Genomic DNA, 13,600 nt, shown 5'->3' on the forward strand with positions numbered 1-13,600 from the left:
TTCATTTGCATTTCCGATTCCATGAAATTGGTATTCCAATTTTGTTTTATGTCTATTTTCATTTCCATTTCAATTTCCATTCATTTCCAAATCATTTTATTTCAAATTCCAATTCCATTGTCATTTTTGTTTCAATTTCCTGTCTTTTTCCATTTCCATTTCGCGTTTTCCATATTCCATTTTCAAATTTCCAATTGCCTTTCTCATCCACATTCGATTCGAAAAGTACAAGATATATAAAATAAATTCAGATCGGATTATGTGCTTACTTATCGGTCGAACTTTGGATTTCATTTCAGTCCTGTTTTACATCACAAAATGATTCAAATCTTCCAGGTTCACCAGCGTTCAGATGAGAAAGGGGGCTGGCTTGGAGGCCATGGACCCACACATTCTTTCATGACCAACGAAACAGGAGAAAAGAGCAGAAAATTGTCGAAAATGGGGTGAAATACACTATTAGCTGAGTAAATTATGTCAAAAATCTGATCTAAAATTCAATTTTTTGTATTAAAGATATCTTCTTCTTTTTTAAGTGCAATTTACGCCATGTCTGGTCCCCGTAAATTGTTTTTTACTTGCTGTTCAAAATAAATTTTAATTCTTTCAAGTTTAATCTCAAATCTTTCAGGTTTAATCTCAAATCTTTCAGGTTTAATCTCAAATCTTTCAGGTTTAATCTCAAATCTTTCAGGTTTAATCTCAAATCTTTCAGGTTTAATCTCAAATCTTTCAGGTTTAATCTCAAATCTTTCAGGTTTAATTTCAAATCTTTCAGGTTTAATCCAGCGTTGGACTACTCACGTCGAATTGATTTTTTATTCATTCCTCATCCATTATTCCTTTTAATTGTGAAACAGAAGTTGATAACTATGATTATTGATAAATATCAAGCACTGATAAAAGTTTGTCATGATTTATATTCAAAGATTTGACTTCAAATAATGGTTAAGGTTTGAATCACCTTCCTCTTAAATACTTTTCTTTTATTTCATATCAGCCCTGGATCATCACCGCCGGTCCTACGAGGCTCCTGCTGTACTCGAACGCGAGCAATACCGGCCAGCACGTGTGACAAGCAGACAAAGGCCCCGAAACCGATCCGCCCTTGGACCCCGCCCTAATCAACTCATCGAAGTCTACGGCGACCCTCGTCAAGCCGGCTACGACTACGACTTCGAAGTCGAGGATGATTTCATTGGCGACTTCCCACCTCCGCCCCGACCCGCCGTCGAAAAGGAGGTCATGTACACCCGGGAGACGTTAGCTCCGCCTGGTGGTGACGTGTACGAACGACGGAATGGAATTCGAGGTCCCGGCGCGGCTTATGATGACGATGTGTACGCGTCCAGACGGGTCGGATACGGTGATCGAGGCGGTCGACGATCACGGAGATACGTCGATAGCGGATACGCACGCGATGATATGATCTACTAAACAAATTCATCAAATGTTCACAATATTGCTTTTATTTACAGGCCAATTAGAATGTTCACATACACACAGGCTTTCTCCGCATGATAATATTGTTCACTTGCCAAAATTATTAAATCTGGAGAAATTCGTCATCGAAATGAAAGGGCCCATCGTGGTTTTTCTTTCAAATTTCTCGTGATATAGGACAATTATTCTCGACAGTTTTGTAGACCTTACAATTTTGGTAAATGAGCAATGACTTGTTTGAGATTGCCTGGTGAATGTAAACCTTCGTCCTAAACCCATGTAAACCTGCATTATTTGTTAGATTGGCTCAGTCTAAAATGCCTCCATGCAACTCAAGTGTACTTTGAGTCCAGATAATGCATGAATGTAGCTTAAGACCACCGCACACCTTACGACTGTTCGCGATCCGATTTTGGAACAAATCGCATTTTGCTCATTTTCTGAGAATGTGAATGGAACATATCATTTCATTTGAGGTTAAAATTAGTTGAAAGAATGCTACTATAACCATTTTGAAAGATTCCAAGCTTTTATTTTGCAGTAAAGGCCAAAGTAGATTCAAATCGTAGCCAATCGTACGACTGCTATGACGTCATTACGACTAGATATTAAATTTGCTTTTATTCCAAGAAGGATGATAGCCCTGTCACAGATAAGAACATATGTATTCGTACGATGATTTCGAACATTACACAGGAAGATATTCCAAGTCTCAATATTAGCATCAAATTCTACTACCTTTTATTCAAAAATTGAGTCGCTGACCAATCGTAAGATGTGCGATCGCCTTTATGTCTACTTTCCTATGCATGCTTGGCTCAACCTTCCGAAAGTCACACACGGAGTCAAAGCCACACCAACTAAATAGGAAGTTTTCACTCCACGACACACGGCCGATTCAAGAACGTAGAAAATGTATTGTAAAATGTCCTACATGACAATGAACAACCAAGAAGTCTTTGAAAATTGAAGACTCAAAACGGCAGTTTCGTCCCGGATTCTGGAAAAACGAGAACCTAGGACGGAACTGCTGTTCCGAGTCGCCAATTTTCGACAAAGACCTGCCAGGAGTTCTTTGTCATCAATGACGGGTATTTTCATACTGTATCCTTGTATCCGTCGGGCGTCGCTGTCACTATCATTTCCAATGACGTCAATCTGTTTGGAGTCGGCTTCCTTCGCCTGATTCCGTGATCAGAGGTCAAATTTAACTCTCTTTTTTTTTTAAATTGATTAATTTTTTTTTAAAGAGAGGATAATGTGGAAGGGCGGGGTTGTTTCGAAAATATGTTTTAAGATCTATAAAATGTATTGGGACGTTTGCACCACGTAGTAATATATTGACGTCATCACGCCTCCATCTTTGAGGTCAGTGCCATTGCCTTGCGTGCGTTGCTGATCTGCAGCTGGCGCATCTGTGACAACTCTGCTTGTGCGTATTCCAATAGCCTCTGGGAGAGGGCGTTATGAGATTATGACGTCACATGCATAAGGTCTATTAGTTGTGGCATCCCATATTAGTGAACAGGAATAAAACCTTGCATTGGAAATTTTCAATATTATTTAAGATATTGTACATAATGTGAGCTTCCAATCACGCCCAAGAGTAAAATAAACTTTATTTTAAATAGGTTCTGCATTTGGCCAGATACGTCGCTCAGTGGGTAAATATTCGTACACAGGGGTCCGTTTCATAAAGCTGTTCGTAAGCTAAGAGCGAGTTTAAGAACGACTGGTGACTCTTTTTTATGCTCTAAACCATCGCCAATGAATCTACAATTTACCACAAGAAAGGATCACCAATCATTAGATTGAAAGACGTGTGTCATAACCACTTGACGACGTTAATAAATATAAACAAATAAAAAATATCAAAACGTCAAATTTACACTTGGAGGTGTTTTATTTCCCCCTTACGTATCTTTTGAGGGGTATCTTTTAAAAGCAGTTCAGGTTTCATCATCATCAAATAAATATTCTTAATGTATTATATCTTTATATGGTGGTTCCTGGGTTAATAGCTTCATATCCCGTCATAATGATCACGTGACATGCTACATTACCGATATGATGAAAAATCTATTTTTATATATATTGATTATTTACAAATACAACGCCTTTATACGCTTGATGTTAATGTTATATGCTTTATTTTAGATACAGATGGTATTTTATCGCTGCCCAGTGAGAGATTCAGGAAATGTAATGAATCTAATATTTTGCATTTGTATATATTTGTTTCAGGAGTAGTCATAAACTTTGAAACGGTACATTAAACCTAATTCATGATAACTATGAATATTATTGACCCCTGCGCTGTGAGCGAAGGTTGCAGCTGTTTGAATTAATGAAATAAAAGTAAACAAGTAATAATAAACTGTTACAGTATAGCATAATCCATCATAATTCAATGTTAAAGATACAGTTATAGGATGTTGCCTTTTTCGTATTTTTTTTTCAAATATTATGTTTTTGTTGCTGTAGAGACTTAATGACTGCCTATCTCGATCCTTAGCTTTAGAAATATTTTTTTATTATTAAAGGGACTTAATCGATAACGCTATTTTTCAAATCACTTATTTCTTAGTAAGATGATGTTGTTGCCAAACAGAATATGTTTCAGTATATGGTTGTAATTATTGGCAATCTTAATTAGGCTTATGTAAGCACTTTTTTATTAGCGAAGAATAAAGTACATGAATGTTATTATTATACCCAGAATGTTCCTCATGTAATCAGATTAGTTTGGTGTATATACATTTTTTTGTAAATCAGTGTACTGTGCGATAAATATAGTTGATTCATTCATTTAAATACATTTTATCGTATATGTTTCACATACTGCATACCGAATCTGAGAAAAATATTTTGATGTTGAATATGGGGAATTGGGTGTTGATACGAATCCTTATCATCATTATTGTCATGTTTGGTGTTATGACTGGTGTTAGTCTAGCACCAACACCACCACTCAAGTTTAACACCTAACTTCCAATACCCACGTGTTAAATCTGCTACCAATTATGATGCGAAAGTCATTTGTCCATGATTTTAAGTGCTTCATGTACGGCGACTGCATTGACTGGAATACTCCCCAAGGAGTGGAGAATCGTTCGATGACCAGGGGCCCGTATCACAAAACTTAGCAATGATCGTAGAACATTTTCTACAATTGATTCCATTGACTACAATGTACAATCAATCGTGGAAATCAAGCGTACGATCAATCGCTAACCTTTGTGTTACGGGACTTAGGAGTCTGAAGATAATCGGTAAAAGCGCCGAGATATTATTTAGGTCTGAAGCGACTTAGGAATAATCGCATAACTTTTGAATCATCTATCGGAAACATTTTGAACGTTGAAATAAGAGTGATAATCTGTTTATTCACAACGCGCTAAGGCATGTACATTACAGATTTATAATTACCCCGGTCTGCGGATTTAATCAGACATTCCCGCACACAACGTATGCACATTCTCCAGTCCCTGGGGATTTTTCCATCCAGTCTCCAGTGTTGCGCACATAGCAATGTGTGCGAATAAAAACGCCCCCTTATGAAAATTTTATGTTACACGTAATGTCCTTTCAATCACAATAATTGAATCAACATTGTCCACTTTTCAAGTAATGTCACATGCAAAATCATTTTGAAATGTTCTCCACGTTTTTGATAGCTATATTGCTTTCACTTTTTATCATAATTGATCACACTTGCTGCTGGAGATCGTGGATTAGAAATATTTTTAGAATTAATTAAACATTTTTTGCATAACGTATGAATTCTACCTGTTTTCATTTCTTTATTTCAACATACCTCGAATCGAAACTATTATGATAGATATTGCAAGCTGTCCTGTAGGAGAAATTGTCGAGATCGCTCCGACAATAGTCTTCCCTGTGTATATAAACATTCAGAAACATGTAGGTCTATTTACATCATTTTAATCTTTTAAGTGTGTATATAGTTTATATATATATACTAGTATACGGGAAACGAAAAATATTGAAATTTTAAGAAAATGTACATATAAATATTCATTCATTTCAAACTGTGTTCGAAATATTGGAAATGATTATTTCTTAAGATGAACAAATATTTACATTTTTACTCATTTATTTTCACAGTCGAGGCAGGTACATTGTCGTGTATAGTAAAAATAGAATGTCTTTCATTTGAGTATACATGTAATTGATTTTAATGGATAGAAAATTGTACTTTCAAATTGACCCTAAATGTCTTTTACTATTTTACGATTGAATACTTTACAGTCGAGGCAAATGAATGATCGTATATTGTAAAAACAGAATGTCTTTCAAATGGATATAAAATTATGTACTTCCAAATGAGGCCCGAAATGTCTTTCACTATCTAACGAATGAATGAAGAGATTTGTAATCAAAATATCATTTACATCATAATACGCATTTTGGAATGTCAGATCGAGAGTGTCGTTATCGTGTCTTAATATTCTATTTTGCATTTTTAAAACTATCTTAATTCGATTGCTATTTTGTAGACATTAAATGTGGGCACTCTTATCAAAGAACTTCAGTGTAGGACACTGAACATTTAAAAAAAAAATCGGAAAAATCAATTCCTACCTACCCTGGACACAGCGTAATAATGAGATGGGATTTTTTCGGAGATTATTTTCCAAAAAAACACTCTGAACGAGAGATTTGAAGAGGAGTTCCAACCTTTCCAAACATTGTAGACATAACACCTGCTGATTCCCTTTGTGGCCGAACACATATTTTTTTGCGGAGGGAGGGGGGGGGGGGGCGTGTAAACTTTTTCGAAAAGAGTCAAAAGCAAGAGAACAATGCTACCGAGCTTGACATTGGGGTGCTTTAAACTTTAAGCATTTTGTAAAGTGATATTGAAGGATTTCATGCATATTTTTGGTGTATTTTCTGAAAATTAACGTTAAGAATGTAAGTTTTCAAAATTTTCTGCCCCCTGACCCCCCCCCCCCCCCCCCCTCTTCCGCTGCATACGATTATGGTTCCCTTCGGAATAATTTGAATTTCCTCATTTTTCACTCTTATTTTATTAGTCCTCGCCACCTAATCACGTTTTTGTTGTAGTTTTCCACTTTAAAAACCTATTTTACTGTTCTTCTAAGAGTTTTATGGTCTCTTTGTCTTATTTTCATTTTATGTTTATCGTAAGCATGGGTTCTTGGTTGATATTTTTAATTTTTTAAATCTCCATATGTTATTATGAATAAATAAATATCCAAAGCAAAGAATATGAAATTAGACATGATTGCTCAAGTTTCGTTTGTAAGTTATGTGTTTTAGGTGTATGGAAGAGTGTGAGTACGGTGGTGATTTTTTTTTACCCGATTGCTAAGAAAGCATGAACGCTTTTTAGCGATGAACCAAAGGGCTGACGGTTTAAGTTCCTCTCCGAGAGACCTGGTAATGAAGATAAATGCCTCACCAAAGAGCACTAGCGCACCAATTGGAAATCGAACCGAAATCCGAAACCCCGCTCAACCGACCTACCTATATACGCGAAAGAGTAATTCTTTTTTAGGGTAGTTGTTGGTGTGTGTGTGTTTGTGGGGTGTGTGTGTGTGTAAATGGGTGGTATGTAAGGAAACGGTAACAGGCGGATAATCAAAACGGATTGTTACATTATGGGCGGGGGTGGGGGCAACACGATAATGACTGTAATGAATGAAGGTAATATGGAGTTACGCGACCCATCCCACCAAGACTTTTATTTTAATTCTTACCCTCCCCTTTCACTTGCTACATAGGGGCGGTCACCCCCCCCCCCCCCCGGTGTTGAGCCTCCGCTTTGGAAGCGATACGAGAGAGTCCCTATCCAAAGAGGGTGTGGGGTCGTTATTTTTTTTTCTCCCCACCCCCTTCTTTCTCTCTCTCTTCTATTCAGAAATTACAATTTAGCATGTACCCCCCCACTTATTCTTGCATTAGCCACAATGATTACACTTGAGCTCGTCACGATAATATACTTCCTCCACCCGCCGAAGGTGGCGTAATACCAGATAAATTACATGCCAGAAAATAATGTCGGTCTATTATCTGTCGACAAGCCGTTTGCCTCTAGTTTTGATAATCGATTGCCTGCCCATTCTTTCCAAAGATCATGAGGGTAATGACACATCCATAATAATGAAAACAAACAAAATAATTTCGAGAATAAAATAAACATAATTCTATCGTAATTTCAAAATACAAAAAATAAAAGGTTTCAACGCGAACACCCGATTCAAGTTTTAAAAAACCGAATACGTTAATTCCAGCCCTCCTTCGTCGATTTGCGCCAATTCATGTTTGACAATATTATTTATGGACAAAACCAGTAAATTTTCGCTTACTGAACAGAGGTGAATATTCGTATTTTAAGGCATCTGAAAGAAGAATTAAAACAGCATTCGTCAACATTTTGAACCATCTTTTATATTTCAACATAGTGACAGATATTTCCAATAGTGTGTTTTTATAATAATAATAATAATATATGTGATTTGTAATGGGCCAAATCCACTCGGCAGAGTGCCCAAGGCGCAGTGAAAGAAAGACATAACGAAAGAGAAAAATTACAAATATACTCTAAGTGATATCCCCGCTCTGGGGCCCGTTGCAGAAAGAGTTGCAATCGATCGCAACTCTAAAAATCATGCGAAACCTGATTTTCAACCGATCAACAGCGCGCATTTGGGACTTATGATTGATTTTTTGACTTGCGTTTAAACGCAACTCTTTCTGCAACGGACCCCCTGATGCGGTTTTTTTTCTTCTGACCCCTTCAACACTTCCATTATCACCTCTTCATGGGCCCGTTAGACTTGCAACTGTTGAACTTTGCCATTATGGCAACTACCATGGCAACGGGACTCAGCAGCCAATCTTTATTAAGATTTCCATGTTAGTTGCCGTAGTGGCAAAGTTACAAAAGTTGCAAGTCCTTTATGAAACAGGCCCCTGATCCTCTATTATAAAATGGCGATATGGATTATTTTACCTTAATTTTATCACATGATCGGTCATTTATTTTCTGCTGATATGGGAAATTTTCTAATGGCTAATGGCAACAGACCTGGGGCCCGTTGCAGAAAGAGTTGCAATCAAACGCAACTCTAAAAGTCATGCGCAACTTGATTTTCAACCAATCAACAGCGCGCATTTGGGACTTGCGATTGATTTTTTGACTTGCGTTTAACTGCAACTCTTTCTGCAACGGACCCCAGTTCTATTGACCGTCCATATAGTTTTAAGATGAGGATTGTTTATCAAATAACAAGTATTCATATCGGTACCTTACAGAACATATATAACACATCGTTTTGCTCGGACATGTTAATAATGATAACACACACCCTTGGTTTCTTTCAAAATGTCCAAACGGCTTCGATGCCCCCTGCATTGGCGTGTTAGAAGTGTTCAAAAGTTGCTTCGTAGGCCAATGATTATTACCATGGATCCCATTAACGCCCTCATTGGCGAGTATTATGTTTATACCATAACGCCATCCAATTTTGTCCTTACAATGTACAATTATTCATCACACACGTTATTTACAATTATGCAATTTCATATTTGAATTATTTGACGAAGATTTTAGGAAATTCTATATATGTATGCAATAACTAGTAGCCGTTAGGTTAGCTTGTGTGCCCTTTCCACGAACAATCACTTAGCAAGCGCGTTGTCTAATTTGTCTATGTATTTGTATTAAAGTGTTATTCCACGAAGATGTTTAATTTTGTAGGACCTATTAATGTTATAGGTGGAAGTGTGACTAATCTATATTACTATGTCATCTAATCGTCACCAATGGTGAAAGCGACTGGCGCGTATAATCTGGAGAGATTGAAGAGCGTCATCATATTCAACAACAACATAACGTCCCCATTAACCTTTTGACCAGGGGAGCGTTTCATCAACATTTTCCGTCTGACAAGTTGTCAGATCCAACAACTTTTCTTGATTTCGATTGGCTGAGGAACACTGTGGTATAAAACAGCACTGCCTTGTCGGATAAAACTTCCGACAAGCATGACAAGTCCTTTCATGAAACACTCCCGTTCTGCTCACATCTCACCCTACGTCTTTTCTTTCTTTCTTACACATTGGACCTACTAGAGATAATGACAGGGGCGGTGAACCTTGGGGCGGGGCACAGAGCTCCCCCACTTTTTGAAGCCCTGAATAAATGCCCTTTTTACGCAGGAAAAATGTCCCCCTTTCACCTGAGGACCCGTTTCTTCAACCCTTTCTTTTTCGTCTTCATCTTATCTTCTTCTTTATCTGCTCATTCTTTTTATTTTACTTCCTTTCTTTCTCATTTTGTCGTTCTTCTTATTCTCCTCTTTCCTTCGCTTCTTCTTTACCTCCTTCATGCTTCTTCCTAATTCCTCTAATCATTTTCAATTTTTCTCCCCCCCCCCTCCTTTTTCCATTCTTCTTCATCTTCGTCGTTTTCATTTTAATATCCACTACCCCCCCCCATTCTCCTTCCTTAAATCACATTGTTTGCTTCATTGACTTACATTAAATTACTACAGGTGGGTGTTTCATGAAAGTTTTCAGCACTGACTAAATTGTCAGTGCTGACAATTTCAGTGAAATTGTTGGTTTTGATTGGCTGAAAGGCACTGGCCTCTGACTGTTACTATAGTAACTGTCAGAGAAAGACAACTTGTCAGTGCTGACAACGTTCATGAAACGGTCCCCTGATCTAAAACAAACGATCATCACAAATAAAAGCATTAAACAGTTCAATATAGATCCTCATATGCTATTCTGTTATTTCGACTGTGTCAACATTGATTATATATCATTTTATACAAAATACATGTACACGACTACAAATGTATATACAATATACAATATGCACTTATCAAAACAAAACAGAAAAAAAACATCCTGTGAGTTGAACGAACTGCCTCTTCGAATATCCAACGTTTTAGCACCTTATATACCAATTCTTTATATTAATATTTGTACGAATAATCGTGTAAGACAAAAATATGAAAGACGTTTTCATACAAACACCATTCAAAGAACACAAAAATGACGTGTTTTTATACAATTTTACAAAAGGTCGGCCGGTGTCTCGAGAACAACTAAAGATTTTTTTTATAATTTTTACATTTTGATAGCTGCCCCAACTGGCGTACCGTGTGCGTTTACGGGCTAATGCTTCCCTAAACTTAATTTCCTCAAAGTGGTATAATTTGTCAAATACTAATCATATATCATTCATCGATTTTTTTCAGAGATCTGACATCTTTTACGGTAAAAACGCTAAATGTATTACATTAAAAAAAAACATTATTTGGAGCGTAATAACTTGTAAATGGTGCACCATTAACATGATTAAAAAAACAACTTCTCTCAAAATGTCTGCCTTCCCAGGCCATCGGGTGCATCATTTATCATTATATACTTAACTTGTTCATTTGTCCTAATGCTCACACTAAAATAGATTTAAATATCTAAACTTAGATCAAATCGCAGCCTTAGTTAAGTGTGGAGTTGTAAACTATACGAATATAGTCCTATTCGTACACAGTGAAAACGTTTTGTACCTCCAGGGTTATTATCATCGACTATTGTTTACATTTTTAACACAATGTTTCAAATATAACCGCAAGTATCAATTTCTAATATTTTTCTTTAACGTAGGGCATTGTTGTTTCAATTATCAAAACATTTAACTAATAGAACTGAAAGTTCATACAGTAAACCAGGTTTTATAAACATGAAAAACATATCAATTTTGTTCGATTTTCTTTTTACTGTGTACTTATAATTCGCTGTCCATTCTACAATACTTAACGTTTATTACGTGATCAATTACATCAATCAATAAACTTTCCCAAATGCCACAAAGATCACGCGATGGTCTAATAAGCTTTCAAGTAAGTATTGCATTTTTCATCTTGTCAAAACAGTTTCTTACAGGTAATCTTTCAAGAACCTCATTTACCTTATATAATACCTTAAAAATACTAGTCAAAAATTACCAAAGAGCATTGGAATTAGAAACGTCAGACACGATTTTTATAAAACTTTTACAGAACCTCCCGGAGGACCTTAAGCCTATTTGCTATTTTGAAAAAAAGCTGCTTGATTTTTAATTGAACAATGAATAAAAGAGATAAATATTATTTTTCTTTATATTTTGAAAGTTTGACTAATTATCTCAAACAGGAATAGTTGTTGAATATTTACATAAAGATCTTTACACACACATATATATATTTAACACAGTTTTTACAAATTAAAACATTCTGATTGAAGGTAAATGGGTCATAACATGGGGAATTGATAAACAAGCTACAATAATATATCATCAATCACAGCAAACGTATGATGGACGAAAATAGATCAGGATATACATAATAATCATCAAGTGTCTGCAAATACCAAGGCATATTATAACGAGTTGAAATCCAAAGTCCAAATATCACATTTAAAGAAATGTGATAAATGTCAAACAAAATTCGGCTGAATATTGTGACTAATGACGATTGAAGGGATAAAAAAGTTCAGATGTACGTAAATATCAAAGCTGCAAAATTTGGCATAATTTCAATACCATTACCAATATGATATAATATCATTACAAACATATAAACAAAAATATAGATTAATCTCTGGCCGACTTATGTTTTGGTTTGGAGGACCTTTTCTTTTCTGAACAATCCTACCTATTCAAATACAATTTTATACATGAAAATGAAGACCGTTGTTAGATTTGTTTGGTTATTTTGGTGTGTATATATATACATATATATATAAGGGTGTATACCCCCACCCCACTTTTCCTGGTGGCTCACACATGAAAGTGAGATCTAAACATATACAGTTATACTTACGCGATTAAAATACACTTACTGCAGTATGATATCAATACTGATATAACAATGACCACAAAACCTGATTTATATACATACAGCAATCTTTAGTGATACACGACTGCTCAAATATACGCTCAAGCTACAACCTTTGTGACGTCAACATGAAGTTAGTTCTAAATTATTCTAGGTGAAGAAAAGATGAAATAAATGAGGCATAACTTTCCTGGGTGTAGTTTTGTGACCGCACGATGTGGTGTTACTAGTCAATTCTACAAAAGAAAGGCATCGTTTCATAAAGATTGGTATCAATAAAAAAGATGGAATATTATGACCAATCTGCAATCAGTAAACCAAATTTGGAGCCATTTAATAGCTTGCATGCAGCATAATATTTGTTAATGCTTTTGATATTAGGATATATCAAACCCAGAATTTCTAAGCAGGTACAGCACTCCAATTTTGATAATTTTAACATTTTGGTAGCAGAATATAATATAAGCGGCACCAACTTGAGAATCTGAAACCATTAAGCCCGAAGTCAATTTAACTTTCTATCGCATATAATGCAGAGTAGGCCTAACTCTTTCCCGCATTTCATTGAAAGCTTCTTGTTCGAGAATCACTAGCACCATCTTCTCTCAAAATCATTGATTTGGAGTAAAGACCTGTGTATAACCCTCAAAATAATAGCCCCTCGAAAAAAAATTGAAGCCATTACTTAAAAATAAATATACGGTGTTACAAATATTTGTAGCGTATTTAAGGTATATTATGTGAATATCAAATCTATGTACACACACACTAAAAAAAAGAGTACAGGTTTGTACCATGAACGCGATAACGGCAGAGTCACTTGGGTGCAAGTTTGCATCCGAAGAGAAAAAAAAACACCTTTCAATTTGTTCTCGTGGGCACCCTGAAATGGCAAAGGTACAATTACATGTACTCTGCACCTTGTATTTTGCAGGGAGTTGTACCTTCGTTGGAGAGTACAACTCTATACACCTTAAAGGACAAATCCACCCCAACAAAAACTTGATTTGAATAAAAAGAGAAAAATTCAACAAGCATTACACTGAAAATTTAATCAAAATCGGATGTAAAATAAGAAAGTTATAGCATTTTAAATTTTCGCTTATTTTCAGCAAAACAGTTATATGAACGAGCCAGTTACATCCAAATGAGAGAGTTGATGACATCACTCACTCACTATTTCTTTTGTATTTTATTATATGAAATATTTTGATTTTCTCGCCAATGTCATGAGAAATGAAGTTTCATTCCTCCCTGAACATGTGGAATTCCATTAC

At 35.9% G+C, this 13,600-nt stretch overlaps 1 protein-coding gene across 1 annotated transcript in view; it reads left to right on the forward strand.

Annotated features, from left to right (window-relative positions):
- Window positions 1-6,017, forward strand: part of LOC121430257 — a 44,965-nt gene extending 38,948 nt beyond the window's left edge. Inside the window, exon 4 of the mRNA XM_041627534.1 lies at window positions 1,001-6,017. Within this exon, the coding sequence (XP_041483468.1) occupies window positions 1,001-1,437 (437 nt within the window). The 3' untranslated portion in view covers window positions 1,438-6,017. The remainder of the gene's footprint in view (window positions 1-1,000) is intronic.
- Window positions 6,018-13,600: the final 7,583 nt, after the last annotated feature.

This window comes from Lytechinus variegatus, chromosome 16 (genome assembly GCF_018143015.1).
Source record: "Lytechinus variegatus isolate NC3 chromosome 16, Lvar_3.0, whole genome shotgun sequence".
Taxonomy (NCBI): Eukaryota; Metazoa; Echinodermata; class Echinoidea; order Temnopleuroida; family Toxopneustidae; genus Lytechinus; species Lytechinus variegatus.